This window comes from Lacerta agilis, chromosome 3 (genome assembly GCF_009819535.1).
Source record: "Lacerta agilis isolate rLacAgi1 chromosome 3, rLacAgi1.pri, whole genome shotgun sequence".
In the NCBI taxonomy this organism is placed as follows: Eukaryota; Metazoa; Chordata; class Lepidosauria; order Squamata; family Lacertidae; genus Lacerta; species Lacerta agilis.
In genome coordinates, this window is record NC_046314.1 from 86,220,382 (window position 1) to 86,237,697 (window position 17,316).

Genomic DNA, 17,316 nt, shown 5'->3' on the forward strand with positions numbered 1-17,316 from the left:
GCAATCTCTTTGCCTCGATGAAAGAATTACATTAGCACTCAATAAATCTTTGCTAAGATTACAGTGCCCTGTAATTTAATGACTTCGTATATTATCGTGTGCTGCAATGCTCAGATTATGGATACAAAATATGAGACTGAATCTAGATAGACCTCAATATTAACCTCTTGCATTTATGTGCATGGTGAGTGTGGATGTGAAAGGGGATGCACTATCCCTGTCTAAGGATTTTTTTTTCTGGTATTGCTCGAACCTTTGTAACTGAGCCCCCCACTTTCTTTCTTCATCCTGTGATAACAGCATAAGAATCTGGTGCCCAGACCCAAGTCATCTTGTCAGGGATTGCCTGACTCTTCGCGAGGAGAGGGCAAGGGGAGGTCCTACTCGGGAGGAGAGCCGGGGCGAAGGTATTCCTTGTGAGGAGTGAGGGGAGAGAGATCCTCCTCTTGAGGAGGAGGGGGACAGGAGGACTACTCGAGAGGAAGGGCTGGTTGGAGGTCCTGCTCAGGTGGAGGGCAGGGGAGGAGCTGGGCAATCCCTGACACATCTGAAATATACTCAAGCAAAGAACCCTGCTGAATACTTAATGCTCAGTGGAAATGGCACTGTGCAGTTCCAAAAAGAATCACTTGTCTTGGAGTTTTCACATAAGGGACACAAGCTAAGCTAAAAAAAAGTATTAGGGAAAAAAGGAACACACAACCTGAATTTGTTTCCTCCCCAAACTCAGTAACGAGACTTTAATTCAATGGTCTTGAGATCCCTTTCTTCCATTCCATTAATGTTCACTGAGTGCTATGACACGAAGATGTAGAAACTGCTGAAAGTAGCAGTTTAAATTCCTCTTCACGGAGATGCTACCACCTTCTAAAATTTCACCTCTCTGTTAAGATCCCATGTACCATATAGGAACACTCACCTCACGGTGTAACACCATCACATTGTGTGTTTCTCTACCTCTGGCAGTAGCAGCGAATAATACGTGATGATGCCACACTGGTGGTTGAATGTTTTTCCATGTAGCTCAGTGTTAGACCATGTGCTTTGCATACAAAAGGTCCCAAAGTGAGCTAGATGGACCAATGACATGTCTTGGTATTAAGCAGCTTCTTATGGTCCTCACTCCGTCTAGAGATGCCATTTTGTTCCTACCTCTGACTACTGTCCTGCATGTAGATGTGTCATCCTAGCCTCATTGCCAGGGCTATTTTGGATTTAAATTTATTTTGTTTAAGATGCACAGCCTTCCCTCATTGGCTTCTCAAAATGATCCCTGCTTAAGACTTCCGTTTTTCAGCTTCCTCTGCTTCAGTTGAAAGCCTCCAATTGATTAAGAAATCTTTAGTTGATTAACCATATGCTTCTCACTGATTAATTTATAACATTTACATAAAAACAGCAAATTACCAAAAACTCCTGTAGCGGTCTATCTAAATCTGAGCCTACATCTCTCCACTAGGGATGAGGGGAGAAATTTGATTCAGTTTGCATTTAAAGGTAGGCAAACCAAAGCAATTCATGTTTTCTGAAACAATATGAGAACGGGAACAAGCTATCCTTCAAAATTTGCACTTATCTGAAATTTGTGGTGCAGTTTCCAATCGGTGTTCACAAAAATGTATGTATTAGAGGACAGGCTGCATAAAAATGTATATAGATATGAAAACAAATAGAAAAATGCAATATATTAGGGGAAATTGCTTGCAAAAAATGTGTATATTAGCCAAAACTGCATACAAACATGTGCTTATTAGGAGCAATTTGCACTAAAATACTGATGAATTATCATCAGCATTTAAAATAAAAATAAAAATCTATATTGCAAATTGCTGTAGAAATGTGGAAAACTGAATTTAAGGTAGGAAAAATGAGAAACCGAGAGAACTGAAATGGATGGATCTGTCCATTCCTAATCCACTCTTAATAAATAAGTGTGCCTTAACTGTAAAGCCCCAGATATTTCAATCCAAACAGAGTGTTTCAATGTGTTCATGGATGGGGGTGGGGGGGCGGTCTTCATCAGGATGGATGATAACTCACACTAGGGCAGGCATCTTCTCCTTGTTGTCCCACCAAAATATACAAGTTATCGTTTTTCTGGAGTCTAAATATTCCAACCACAGACACACCATGTGACCTCATGATACTGTTCTTCCCTTTGCCACCGGATGCCCCATAGCCCGAGACTCTGCAAGTAAAAGAAAAAGAAGGAATAAGCCAAGGAGTGTAAATGGAATAAATTCTACACATCACGTATCATTAGTATCATTTATTCTGAAGCACAGAATAACCTGGGCTTCCCCTGGGGCAGAAGTAGGATTTTTCAGATCCCCCCCCCCACTTTTTTTTTTTTTACTTCGTCGTTCATCTTGGCTCTGCTGCAGTGAGGACACCTAGACTGTAGGCTCTTTTCAAAACAGTCAGATCCAAGCAAAGGCTTGGCTGTCAGACTGAATGCAGAGCTCCAAGCAGATCACAAAGCAGAGGGGATTCTTGGACTCTGACCCAATGATGTTCGTTTCACTTTCTGCGATGCAAGCAATCATTCTTCCATAAGGCAGGAATGGACGCAAGAGAGAAAGTGATGGCCACAGGATAGGGTCCCCTGAACAGATGCTACGAGGAACAGGAATCATTGAGCTGATTTTCAGCAGGAAGCTATAATGGCTAATGAGGTGCACTATTGAGCAAGGCAAGCTGGCAGGGCTAATTGGCTGCAATTATGAGCCATATTTTTCTGTGTATGAGTAGATTTTGCATATAAGCAATAAAGCAGGGAACCCAGAGAGACATGGTTAGTGCCTCATTCACCAGCTGTGAAGGATGAGGAGCGTCAAATCCTGGGTCACAGTTACTCCACGTTTGTCAAAGCCAATGGCTACAAAGAGGTTATTGGCCCGGCCATTGATAATAGGCTGCAAATTTCCAGAGTTCCTATGAATGCCAATGACCATCTTGTCAGAATGAGTAAAAATTGGTAAAGTAATAGAAATGCATGAAAGATCACCAAAGTCAGAAATAGGGACTCACTTTTGCAAAACAGACATGCACTTCTGTATTATTGTTGCTATGCTTAACACTGAACCTGGCTATAAAAAGCAGGGAGAAATTTTCCAAACATATTGTGTTATTAGGAGTGTTAAAGGTTGGGGGGAGAAATCAAAGTGAAGCCTGCTGATTCTTTTTCAAACTTATGTTAATAGTAAAAGAGAGTTCCTTTTGTTTAAACAGAAACCTTTGCATTTGCAGAAGGCTGAGGATCTGAGGCGAGTATGTAGGTAAGTGAGTTTCTTACACAACATTTGTACTTGCTCCAATACACAAATACAAAATACATGCATAACGTGTCAGTTTTGAAGTGTTCACACATATTCCTTAGAAACATATGGACAGGACAAACATAGGGAGGAACAGATTGTTTCTCCCATGTAGTTTGGCAGAACGAAACCACACAGAATAACTGACAGGATAAGAATGCATTTTTGTTTTCTGGAAATGGAACCAGAATTAAACATTTTCTAAGAAGGAACCTTTTAAAGGAGATATTGTGTTTTTAGCAGCAGGAGCAGGAGCAATGATTGCGTGTATGTAGATCTCTCTCTCTCTCTCTCTCTCTCTCTCTCTCTCTCTCTCTCTGGTTTTGCACACTGAAGCTAAAAGGCAAGAGATGATGTGCAACGATTCACTTGGACCTGAAGATGCACAATCTTCACTTGCCCTTTCCTTGCAATTGCTGCTGTCTTCTCCTCTCCCTCACCTGCCTCCAACCAGTTAAGACAAGTAAACCTTTGGAACCAAAGAGAACTTTGGTCCCACTTCACAGTAGATGAGGGAGAAAGCTGCAATCCTAAACCTACTCACTTGAAAACAGTGGGAATTTTGAGTGGACATGCATACGATTGCACTATACAGCAATGGAATGGGAGCCGCTGTTTTAAAATACTAGCTGTTCCAGTTTCTGGGTCTGCTGGTAACAGTGCACAGGACTAGACACTACGACTAGACACTTTCACTAGGCCCAAGTCAGGACAGGGCAATTTTGCTGTGACGGTAGAAGCAGCTTAGCACCCTACACCATAGCTTCAACACCAGAGTGGTGTTACTGCTCTGGCAAAAAGGAGAAACCTCATCAGGTCTCGGTGCTGTACAAGGGGCAAGTGGTGGCCATGGGCTGGCAAAATAGGGTATGTAGTAAGGATCTTTCAAGGGTTTCGGAGGCATGGCAGGCTGAATGGCACAAGGGTAGCAACAATCAATGGTCAAATTGGCCTAGGCTCCCGTGGATGCCAACCATTTTAAGCAGTGGGCACTTCTGGAATTTTGAGAAAGTGCTATGGGTGCCAGTCAAAACAATGGCTGCCATATCTATAAAAGACAGGAGCACACAATGGCCCAAACAGACATCCCCACGCACAAGAGGAAAGCTCTTTGTACCTCCTCTCTGTTCAGAACAGAAGGGAAGGTGGGTGACAAATCCTGGCATCCAACGAAATGTGGGTATATTTAAGGGTTCAGTATACGAGAGACAGTGCAAAACAGGAAAAAGTCAGTGTAAAACAGGAAATGAGCATGAAGAGCAGTTTCTTGTCTAGTGTGGATTTATGAGGGATATTTACTGAGATCTTTTGTGGACGCTGTAAGAGGTACCGATGGCACCCACAGGCACTCAACTGGAGATCCCTAGGGAAACCACTTTGCAATACTGAAATAAGGCATTCATAGTGGCTGCTTTCAGAACAGGGGTGTCAACTCAAATTATTGCGATTGCCTGATGTCCCAAGTAAGCTTGCGTGGCTGGAACTGCGCAACAGGTTGTGATGTCTCGCCATTAATTATTCAAACATGGACACATATAATGTGCAACATCCCATAAAAAAGAGTCAGTATATCAATGGCCTGCAACTTTTGATCTGCTTGCGAACGTTCATAGAACAAAGTCAGCCCAGGGTTGCTGGTGAATTTTGCTTCTTCCCCAGGCATTAACATTAAAGAAATGAGACTTCTGTGCATATAATTTACTGCTCCTCTATTTTGCTTCAGGGTTATATTTTAGATGCTTACATACTATATGCCAGTCTTGAAAAATTCTTTTCACCCGTTTCCCCCACAGGCAAGTCATTCTTTTCTGGATGGCTGAGTGAAACATCATTAGTTTTTTCATTATCATCAATCGCCCTGAAAATGGGTAGGCGAGCAGATTTGGAACCTCTCTTAGTCCATTTTCCTAGACTCTTGCTCTCTGTTATTTTGTATGGCTGTAACACTGAGTCAAGGAGGGTTGTTCAGAACCCATTTCTTTTTATTTATTTATTTCTTTAATTATTATTATTATTAAAATGTTACTAGTTTTTGATTACAAAAATCCAATATATGCCACATTGTATCAATACCAGATTACCCCACACATTTCTCATTAGCATTAAAAAAATAACCAAAAACACACACATTTTTACCTCCCCCTCCCGCCTAAATCTCCGGACTTCCCTCCACCCCTTCTTCTGGTTCTTTAAATAAACCAAATCATCTTACATTCCAGATCCCTTTACCCAATTTCCCAACTACTAAACAATTAAACTTGTTGACCCCCCCTCCACACAAACCAAAACAGAAAAAGCACACATAAAGGCAACACAAGCTGTTGATCATACCTCAGATATTTTAAGCCATCACCATGGTCTTTCAGCAAGGACTTCTGCATTAAAATCAGTGGCACACTCAAAGGATTTCAATTTAAAATGTATGAAAGTCAGTGCCTGGGCTTCTCAGCGGCAGGGATATTTATGTGAATGGTTGTTGGCTGATTAACATCCTATATCCTTTTAAATGTCATTGTGGGTGAGCTGGTTTTATTGGGTTTATTTTTGTTCTTGTTTTCATTATTTATATTATGTTTCTATATTGTATTTTTATGCTGTGAACTGCCCTGAGATTTTGAAGAGTGGTACACAAATTTAATACAAAATAAATAAATAAAATAAACAAATTACTCAGGTACAAAATGTTATCGGTAACATACCCATTTCATTTAACATAATCATGTGGTTTGTTATAACAAGCTGCTTAAAATTAAGATTCTACTTTTCATGCTCAAGAGATGAGCCCTGGCTTGGATAATAGGTTTCAGAGAAAAGGCTCGGAAAGTCCTCTGCAACTAATGAAAATAATAGAACTCTTACCTGTAAGTATTGGTTGCTGGCACTCTCCACACTTGTACACCTGGAAAATTACCCTCCGTCCCTACCACTACACTGAGATTGGAGTTCCTATAGGCATCATTGCATTGGGTCTGGGTGGGCCCTTGAGGTCCATTAGCACCACAAGTATTGAAGAGCCAATGATCTGAAAGAAAAATGGAAATATACACTGAGTAGCAAATACAATCTTATCTGGCTGTTGGTTCCTTCGCCTCACATGAACGGCAGTGAAGTTGAGAATCTGCCACGGTGAGGAAATACACCACGAACCTATATTCCAGTTCAATCCAGATCTGGATCCAGAAATCTGAATCTTGTACTCTCATGGCCATGAACAGTGTACTGGACTGTGTGCAATGTACTCACAAGACTTACACACACACACACACACACACACACACACACACACACACACCCCAAAATACCAATAAAGATGGACATAGAAACAGTTGTAAATCATATGCAAACTTAAGCTTAAAAACTAGGACCGAAACTGGGGGCAGAGGGAATAAGGGAAAGTAACACTGCCTATGTAACAATGGCTAAGACACAGACAACAAACTTTTGTTTTGTTTTGTTTTGTATAAGGATGGGACGGGGATTGATTTGGAAAGGATGGGAAACAAACAGGTATAAGGCAGGATAGGGAACTGAACAAATGCCACCAAACTATTTCAGAGAGACGGTATTTACAAAAGTGCCGGGGAAGTGTGAGCTTGCTGCATCTAGAAACTTTGCCTTCCCTCTTCCTAAACACTGTGTTTGAGAGTGTTGAATGAGATTCTACAACTCTATAGTGAGCCAATTCCTGTCTTTGCCTAACCCTGGTGTTCTCCTTAAATGGTGTAATTAACTGAAACACGTTGGAGACAGTTTTTGCAGCTTTAGAGAGGCTGGTGTTTTGTTTTTTGTTTTTAGTTCTGGATCGGCACAAATCAGCACAAATTGATTTGAGCCCCCCCCCCCCAAACCTGCTCTGTAGCAATTTGTAGCTGCCACAACCTAATCCAGATCTGGCACAAATCGGCTGCACAGCCCTAATTATTTGCTGCTATTTGTATAAATGAAGAGAGTGGATGCAATTAAATCTAATGACAATTGAGATTTATTAGCTGTTATTGCTTTTAGTTCTGCTTGTGCTTATGTTTTTCCAGTGCAATCCAATGCATATTTATTTAAATATAACCCATTCTGCATACAATGGGGCTTACTCCCTGGAAAGTAAGTGTGCACAGTTTTGCAGTCTTCACTTGTTCTTACTTTGGGTATTTTTATGCTATTTTAATTGCTTCTGAAATGCTCCTTGTGGGTTTTTATAGCGGAAAGCCTGTGTGTAAAATGCCTTCATTCCCTTAAATTGCAATCAAATAATGTCTACTCAGAAGAAAATCCCTTTGAGGACAATGGGACATTCCTAGGTAATGAGCAAAGGGTTACAATCTTACAGTAATATAACATGTGAATGGCAAACATTCCACCATGTGCATGTACAGCACAATCATATATATCTGTATTCAACAGAAATCAACATTCAAACGGTCTACTTCAAAGTAAGTGGATACAGGATAGGTTACAGCAAGCCTAGACAAACTCCCGCCCTCCAGATGTTTTGAGACTACAATTCCCATCATCCTTGACCACTGGTCCTGTTAGCTAGGGATGATGGGAATTGTAGTTTCAAAACATATGGAGGGCCGGAGTTTACCTATGCCTGGGTTACAGTCATTTTACATCAAAGCTCACCATAAACACTGAGCAGACACTGAAGACATAAAGGTGGGCAATCCAAAATGTTACCAACCAGAACAGTTGCTATTATTAAAAACTCTTTCTCAATGGAACACATGAAAAATTCTAACATTTATAGAAATCTTTATATGGCATAATAGCTTTGCCAGATTTTTTTTGAAACACCTTTCTTCAAATAATGGAAAAGGCTTACATACTGTAATATAAATCACTAGTGTTCATAATTCATGAAATGAGTATTATCACTCAGTAGAAGCTTAGCCTTAATAGATATTGGCTGTGACCCAAGCAAAGACATGAAGGTAGCATGAGGTTGCAACCTTGCGAAAAGTATGCAGGCCTGAGTCTGATCAGGGGCATGCGAAGTGGGGGGCGGAGGGGGCGGTCCACCCCGTGTGCCACTCTGGGGTGTGTGTGACAAGATGGCCCCTGCCTCCCCCTAGCTGTAGAGCGGCCGAGGGCGCGGGTCAGTATGGGTGCCACTCGCACGGCAACTGTATGGGATGCCATGCATGCGCAGTCCATACGGACGCTGCACATGCGCCATCGGGGGGTTCATCCTGCCCCGGGTGTCAGAGAGGGTTCCTTCGCCACCAAGTGTGGTCATTGTCTTGGAACCACATGTATGTCATATTGAGCTCCTTGGGCGAAAGCAGTATATAAGCATGATAATTTGAGTTTTTTATTATTTTGAGAAAGACTTTGTTCACAGTTCTGCAAGACAGTTGGTTTTGATGTGAAACCCTGGAGCGAAGGCAGACAGAATCACCTGATTCTGCCCTAAATGGACCTACATGTTCCAGCATATGCCTGCTAAACTTTTGTGCCTCTCTTCTGGAATTTGTTTTGTATTCTGGAATCTATAGTTCCACTAAACGTTCTGGAATCTAGTGGGGTGGTTGCAGTTTAGGTGGTCCTTGGGCAAACCTATCCATAAATGCTCAGAGGCCTTCTGCAGTGGCTTGGTGTGATGACATCATTACAGAGGCGTCTTTCCAATAGGGCTTAGCTGCTTGTTGCTCCAGGGCGCCGGCCTCTCAGGGGCGCCCGAGTGAGTGGGGGAGCTGTGTGGCTTTGCCTGCGGCCTCCCCTTTTCCTGCACGTCACCAGATGGTTGGAGGGGTGCAACGAGCCACTAAGCCCTATGGCCCCGTTGCCTCCACCTCCTCCTCTCCCATGGCCGTGGGAATTCCCTCAACCGCTCACTGACCCGCTGTCGTCTGAGGGAGCGGCAGGACCTACCGTGGCGGGAGCAGCTCCCAAAAGGCCTCCTCTGCATCACCGGTGCCCGCCGCCCCACCACCACCACTCCCCGGGGTACAGGTGGCGGCGTGGCAACCGTCTCCTGCTCCTCGGGCCGCTGGGCAGCAGCGAGAGTGTTGGCAGTGGGCTGTCGTTGTCTGGCAGTGGAGGAGGAGAAGGCGCCCTGAAGCCTCGCAAGCAAGGGCGGGGTTCCAGCGGTATGGCCAGCCGTGCCGCAGCCACCACATTTGCAGTGTCTTCTGTGGGTGGCAGCTCCCGGGGCTATGAGGTGGTCCGCAAGTTGGGCCCCGAGTTCTAAATTCTGGGAAAGGGAGGGGATGACAGAGGGATCTTTGCGCCATGGCACCGGATGTGCTTAAGATGGCCCTGCATCATTATGATGTACCAATGGAGAAGCCCTCAGGGCATGCATAGTAAGCTAAGATGTGTCACGGAAGCAACTGAAACGACAACTGACCCTTGGGGTCCCTTCCAACTCTACAATTCTATATTTCCGGCCCCTGTATTGACCTGTAAGCTCACTTAAATCATTTGGGAAAATTGCACTCCAGGCACTGCACCCTACAAAATGTAGCGGGGTGACATTTTCTGCTGTTTCCTCTGTACTACAGAGCACTCTTTCCTTTGCCATATGTGAAGCAGCAACCATCAGCTGCTTCAGGTGTCTCATTAAGACTTATCCTTTTTATCAGGCCTTTCCTGATACGTAAGACTGAATTTGCTTTATTAGCTTTTGTATATATTGTTATTTTCCTGGTTTTAGGTTGTGTTTTTGTTTTAAGGTTATATTGTTTGTTTTTTTAGACTGTACACTGCTTAAAGATTTTATTTTATTTTTTGAAATATTAAGTGGCATATAAGTAAATGCTTTTAAATAAATAAAATTCATACAGCACAGATCCTATTAAGTGTAATCTGCTTTGGCGTGGTTTTGCCAGCAGCAAAACCACAGGCTCAACAACCTCTCTCCCCTGAATACAGCTCAGCATTCCACAACACAGTGACCATTGGAGCCCTACAGCAGGAGTGGCTAACCCTTGACCCTCCAGAAGTTGCTGGGCCACATCTCCCATCCCTCTTGGCTGCTAGAGGGAGCTGCAGTCCAGCAATTTCAGGAGGGTGATGAGTTAGCCTCCCCTGCCCTAGAGGCAACTAGTAATGCCACAGAGCAGTTGATCTTGTTTTAGTAATTAATCTCTAAAGTAGGTGCTAGGACTCCAGGGAACGAGTTCTCCCTTTGTTCTGATGTTAGCCAGGTAGCTCATAATGCCAAGCCATAAAGGATGTAATCCCAATCTATCATATAAATGGCAGATTTGCATTAACTTTAGTGGGATGTCAAAGGCACTCACAAAGTTTCAATTTTCACAATGCCTTGAGGAAAATAAGTGTGAAACCATACGTGAGAATCTATAGAATTTCAAGCTAATGGAGTAAAGATTTCTAAATAGAGTGCTGCATAACTTCCAACATAAACCATTCCTGAGCCATTTTGATTGTTCTGAAAATGATGGATCTCGCACAGAAATTGATGTTCATCAGCTTAATTGCTAATAAGAAAACAGAGGGCCATCTTGCCGGCAGTCTTGGTGTCTTAACACTTTGTGATCCCAGTAGGCTTGGGCCAGATGCAACGGAGCATATGTTGAATAAAATGAGCAGGCAAAAACCTTATACCAGGAATAATAAGACACACTTCTGATATCTCTGGTGAAAAATTAAATGTACTCCTGCAGGTGGGAGCAGGCGACCTTGAAAGAAGTAAAAAGAGAAAGAGAGAGAGAGAGAGAAAGAGAGAGAAAGAGAGAGAGAGAAAGGAGAGGAGAGGAGAGGAGAGAAAAAACATCACATAGCAAGGGAGAAGATTAAAAGAGGAAAAATGAAGGCATGAAGAAAAATCCCCATATCTGGTTGAAAAATAATGGCAATTCAGTAGTTGTTTCATATATACCAAACTATTTTCTATATCAAGAACCCATCCTTCATGTTGATTTCATTTCTGACATTGATGAAAACCGTCTCTGGACAAAGGAGGCATAAAGTGCATTTGGGTGCACATTAATGAGATAATAGGTGCACAGTCACCTCCATATTCATGAAATTGTATTGATCAAGAGGCACATGACCTTCAGACTGAGAAAGCTTAAGCTTCTTTCCAGCCCAGGTTATGAAGGTGAAAATGGCAAGAAACCTGACAATCTTTGACCTCTTTGAATGATGATGGAGAAATCAGCAACAGCAGCCCTAGCCCTCTACCCACCCAGATTGAATAGGAGGTGGGCTGCTCCTATTTGAGTGTTGGGTCTGGCGTATGACCAGGTCCTGGTGTCAGAGCATCATCCCCTTGTACCATTGCTGGAACAGTGCCTCCTTATCTAATTAGCTGCTGCCCCTTCACAATGGGTTTACAGGATCAGTCAAGTATTTCTTACCCCTTTGACTTGCCATTGTGCAACAGCCTATGTTGTTTTTTTCCTTCTGGAGATGTCACTTAAGTGATTTAATATGAGAAAAATACTCATTCTTCTTGACTCTGTTTTTACCTCCCCGCCACCTCCCGCCAAAAGGCAGGTGATATTCAACAGTTAACAAGCTAAACATCATGAATATAATAGAGAAGCGGAAGGAGATGGCAGGATCACACATATACTTAAGAACAGGCTGGCATACTTGACAAGGGGAAAAGACAGGAAGAAAATAGTGTTTTGGTGAACTGCACTTTTACAAAAAGGCAGCAGAGTTCAGATTGCCAAAACTAATCTAGGTGTAACAAAGAATTCACTTCTGTTTTTCCAGATGCATCAGGTTTTAATAGCATATTTTATATAATTTCTCTCTAATATATATTTGTGTATGACTGTCACCATGCTGCAGTTTGTGTGGCAGCCTATAGGTGGCCATGCCAACTGCAGAATAACAATGGACCAGCAGGCAGCCATGTGAGCAAGTGACATGGGTAGAGGGCAGCCCAGGTGAGCTGTTGAGGAAGGAGAAAAGTTTAAGTGATGGTGGAAGGTGCTTTGGACAGCGATTTAGCAAATGGGTCTTTGAATCACGGCCCCCTCCCATTAAATGTTGCTGGAGGAGCATTTAAAGCAAGATGGGAAGCACTTCATAAAATGGTCTGGCAAAGTGCTTTCTGAAGCATCTCCCACCCTCCTCTAAAAGGGTTTGGGCTGGGCAAGCTGTGAGGGGATAGGTGAGTGAATGGGTAAGGTATAAAGAGTAGGGGGGTTGGTGAGATGAAAAGAGAGCGGGTTGGCCAGGTGTAGGAGAAGGGGGCTTGCAAAGAAGAAGAAGAAGAGTTTGGATTTGATATCCCGCTTTTCACTACCTGAAGGAGTCTCAAAGCGGCTAACATTCGCCTTTCCCTTCCTCCCCCACAACAAACACTCTGTGAGGGGAGTGGGGCTGAGAGACTTCAAAGAAGTGTGCCTAGCCCAAGGTCACCCAGCAGCTGCATGTGGAGGAGCGGAGACACGAACCCGGTTCCCCAGATTACGAGTCTACCGCTCTTAACCACTACACCACACTGGCTCTCACAGATTTGGCAGGAAGGCAGCATTGGCGAGCGAAGAGAGCAGGGGTGGCATATATTTTTTTCACATTTATAGCCCCTGCCAAGGAGTCAAAGGTGGTTCTTCCGCCCTCTCCATTTGATCCTCACAAAAACCCAGTGAAGTAGCTTATTCTGAGAGACTGGCTGCCCCAACGTCACCCAGTGAGTTTCATAGCTTCCGTTCAGGGAGGAGTTTGATCCCTAGTCTCCCAAGTCCTAATTCAACACACTAGTCACCACACCACATATATAGGGTATAACCCTCATAAGGTACACAGCTGTTGACATTCAAGTCCTGTTCACTTCAACCCAACTAAACTGTGCGACAAAGTAAATGTGATGTTAATGATTTGGCAGTGCTACCACAGTCTGCGAAAAAGAAGCTAGTCAAAAGAAGAAGAAAGAAAAAGAAGCTAGCTGAGAAAGAAGATGCATTGCAATGTGAGTGGTACAGTGAAAACAATTCCAAATGTTGTTAATGTGAACCATTTGCAGGGTGCGGCAACTTCACCTAGTAAAGAACTGCAAGTGGAGGGAGGTTAATTGCCTTATCCAGTCAGAGTTATATGCAAAGATTATCTTGTGGTGACTGTTGCGGGTGGGTGAAATTACTGCCTTGTTGCATCCCTGCATCGGAGCAAACATGGTTAGGACTGCGCTGCCATATCAAAAGTGGCAGCGAGAACTCTGGAATCTGAAGTTAAGAATGTAAGAAAAGCCTGCTGGCCCATCTAGTCCAGCATCCTGTTCTCACAGTGGCTGAACTCTGGGAAACCACCATGTAGGATTCGAACACAATACCACTCTTCCCTCCTGTGGTTTCCAGCAACTGGTATTCTGAAGTACTGCAGCCTCTTAACTGTGAAGGCAGAGCATTCCTGTAGCTACTGTGACCAGCAGTTGTCAATAGCCCACAACTCTATGAAATAAAATAATGATTTTTTAAAAAAATTATTTGGATGTGATTCAGACATATGGATGAATGAATTTGAAAACCAGTGTGCTGTAGTGGTTACGGCATCATACTAGGAGAAGGGAGGTCTGGGTTCAAACCCCCACTTAGTTGTGAGGCCCACTCAAGCCATTTTGGGCTCAGCCTAACCTGTTTCACAGGATTGCTGTGAGGACACAAGGTGGGAGGGAGAACCATGTAATACATATTTTCCCTTCCCTTCCATGGCTTCACTCTGTCCCTTTGTTCTACTTCTCCTAGATCCTGGTAAAGCTAAAATATTTTTTAAACTGAATTTCAGAATGGAAGCATGTGTTATTTTCTAACGCTTCCACTTTCTTCAGTTCATTGCATCTTCATTGATAGAAAACATCATTAAAAAAGCTACCTGTGTGTGTGTGTGTGTGTGTGTGTGTGTGTGAGTGTGTGTGATTGCATTCCTTGTGGGTATGCTACTGGTGGTATTTTAATGATGTGCAAATTCAAATGCTGCACATTGCTAAAAGTCCTGCACATTGGTAAACTCTAGGCAAACACACAAAATAGCAATCTTAATACAATGATGATATGCTTGATCACACTGAAACAGGTACAAGCACTGCCAAAACAAAACAAAAGCAGTTTGTACATGTAGCTTTGTTTATGTAGAAAAGTGTGTGTGTGTGGAGATGCAAATGAAGGAACTGACCAAGGTGGCAAACTGCATCCAAAATCCAGCAATATAAAATGGAAGGAGAGAGGATTCTGTACGCTGTGTTTTTATTTTACAAACGAAATCAAGGTAACTCAAAACACCCAGAATGGGGAATAACTTCCAGGAAGGTGATTAGGAATATAAAGAAGCACCCCTAATCAGAAAGGGGAATTAGGAATAAATGTTGGAGACAAGAGCTGGACTTTTGGGTAGGTGGCATTATTCTCCATTCCAGTTTTCCATCCCCTTAGTTTCTTACACCACTAAATGTATATGAAGATGCCATTTATATAGTCTGAATCTGAATATAAATACGAAAGAACTGAGTCACAGACTGATCTAATTCCCTTACCCACCCTGGTATAATTTCCATGAAACTCACATTGTTCTAAAATCTGTATGTAACATTTGCCCGAAGCCTTCAGAATATCAAAACAGGTATTCAAAGCTCTTTTAAACACTGACTACATTGCCTCAGAGGAGGTCATTTCCATTTTTTAAAAAATGAATGTTTCTCCTTTGTATATTATTGATTCCCTCTCTCCTCCCTTCCCTCCAAGGACCGAGGAAAAGAAATCTTCCGGGTGTCACACATATGCCATTAAAACGTCATACAGATTGGTTTCTACAGGTTGCCACATGTTATGGTAGTTTTGAGTAATTCAATTTGGAGCACAGCTTTTGATCTCCACAGATGAAAGTAGCGGCGCTGAAATGGAACCCCTTTAACTAGCTCGAGAGACTGCAGTGTAGCATTTTCCATCTGCAAACAACCGTAATGCTGTTGTGCATTGTACTGGCAAATGCATGGCTCTCTCTTTGTTCTGCAGTGCAGAACACAGAGATACAACGTTGGTTGGATAATCTTATTACCCAGAGCACGCCGCATGCTGCAATCCCCAGTCTCGTTTTTTTTAACAAAGTTGCTGAACAAAATCTCAGTTGCTAAAATTTTCAAAAGCAGAAAACCATTCCCTGAACTGCTGGCATCATGGCTGAGCTCTTAACTCTGAAAAACCAAGGTACAGACTGGGTCAGCGTTAGACCAGAATGCAACCTCAGGCAAGGCACATCTTCAGCTTCCCCACCATTGTTTTCAACTTCTAAATACCTTGTTTTTATTGCACTTGCACTGCATTTTATGACTTTGAATTATACACAGTAGAGGTGGGCAAATACACCAATTTTGGTTTCTCTCAGTTTCTCTTTTTCCAGTCTAAGGTTCAGTTCTCCACATTTTCACATCAGTTTGTGTGTGCCTTTTTGAAGTGCACATGAAGATATTTCAGTATGATTTTCTCCCAATATACACACTTTTCAGTGAAAGTCTGCTTTCACTGCTTTCACACTTTTCTACATAAACACATCTTTGAAAAGCAATTTCCCTTAATATAATGCATTTTAATGTTATTTTCACTATTGTAATGCATTCATATGCACACTTTACACTATCATGAGAGTTTCTGTGAACACCATTGCTAAAGTTCGCGTTTAATTCTGAACTGAACCCAGTATCTCCCCTGTCCTACTTCAAACTGTAGGTGAAGATTCACAAGACTGAAGGCTCTGCAGGAGTCAGAGCAATATATATTGAACAGTCAGCTAATTTGATAGTAAATAATATACAGTGGTACCTCAGTTTACGAACTTAATTCGTTCCGGAAGTCCGTTCTTAAACCAAAGCCTTCTTAAACCAAGGCACGCTTTCCTTCCCACTGCCGGTGCCCTTCCACTGTTTGGCTTCCATTCGGCTTCCGAGGCAAAGTTCTCTAACCGAAACACCTACCATATTTTTCCATGTGTAAGACTATATTTTCCCCTAAATTTTTGAAGTTTAAAATAAGGGGTCATCTTATACATGGATAGTGCATAGTGCATTTTCTTAATTTTGAGTCCTATACACGGAAAAATACGGTACTTCCGGTTTTGCCGAGTTCATTGCCCGAATAGTTCGTTAACAGGACTGTTCATAGACCGACGTACCACTGTATTGACAGAGAATTGTAAAATAACTAAAGTAATGAGACAAGGCTACCCATTGTCACCCTAGTTGTTTATATTAGTTTTAGAAGTATTGGTGCAAAGAATAAGATGTAATCAAGAAATTAAAGGTATAAGAGTGGGACAGAGCCAATATAAATTAAAAGAATTTGCAAATGACATGGTGATATCTGTAGGACCAATAGTCAATCTGGAAAGTATTACAAGAGATTATTATTTTTTTGGAGATGTAGCAGGTCTTAAGATTAATAAAGATAAAACCAAACTCTTAGTAAAAATATGAATGATGAGTGTAAAAATAAATTACAAGATGTGTCAGGTCTAAAGATTGAAAGGAAGGTCAAGTATCTAGGTGTATGGTTAACAGCAAATAATATAAATTTATATAAAGTTAATTATTTAAAAACCTGTGAAGATATTAAAAGAAATCTGCAAGTAGATTGAAACTTTCACTGTTAGGCAGAGTGTTGACTATAAAAATGAATGTATTACCAATAATGTTATTTTTGTTTCAATCAATTCCGTTGATTGGCAAGACAGATTGTTTTGATGTATGGCAAAAAGATATTTCTAAATATATCTGGCAAGGGAAAAAAACTGAGAATAAAATATAAAATATTGATAGATGCAGAAGAGAGAGGAGGTTTCTCCCTGCCGGATGTGAGATTATATTACGAAGCATTTTGTTTTTGTTGACTGAAGGAATGGATGACACAGGAGAATCCAGATATCTTAGATTTAGAAGGTCATGATAATATTTTTGGTTGGCACGCCTATCTGTGGTATGAAAAGGTGAAAGTAAAGAAAGGTTTTACAAATCATATAATCAGGAAAAATTGTACAGAATATGGGATAAATATAAAAAACTTATTGGAGACAAAAACACCACTTTGGCTCTCACCGT

The 17,316-nt window shown here is 42.0% G+C and overlaps 1 protein-coding gene across 2 annotated transcripts in view; it reads right to left on the minus strand.

Annotated features, from left to right (window-relative positions):
- Positions 1-17,316, minus strand: part of ALK (ALK receptor tyrosine kinase) — a 269,183-nt gene that overhangs the window by 50,383 nt on the left and 201,484 nt on the right. For both annotated transcript variants that reach the window (XM_033144624.1, XM_033144623.1), the window contains 2 exons: positions 6,177-6,339; positions 2,041-2,188 (listed from right to left, as the gene is read on the minus strand). In XM_033144624.1, coding sequence (XP_033000515.1) covers positions 2,041-2,188; positions 6,177-6,339 — 311 coding nt within the window. The remainder of the gene's footprint in view (positions 1-2,040; positions 2,189-6,176; positions 6,340-17,316) is intronic.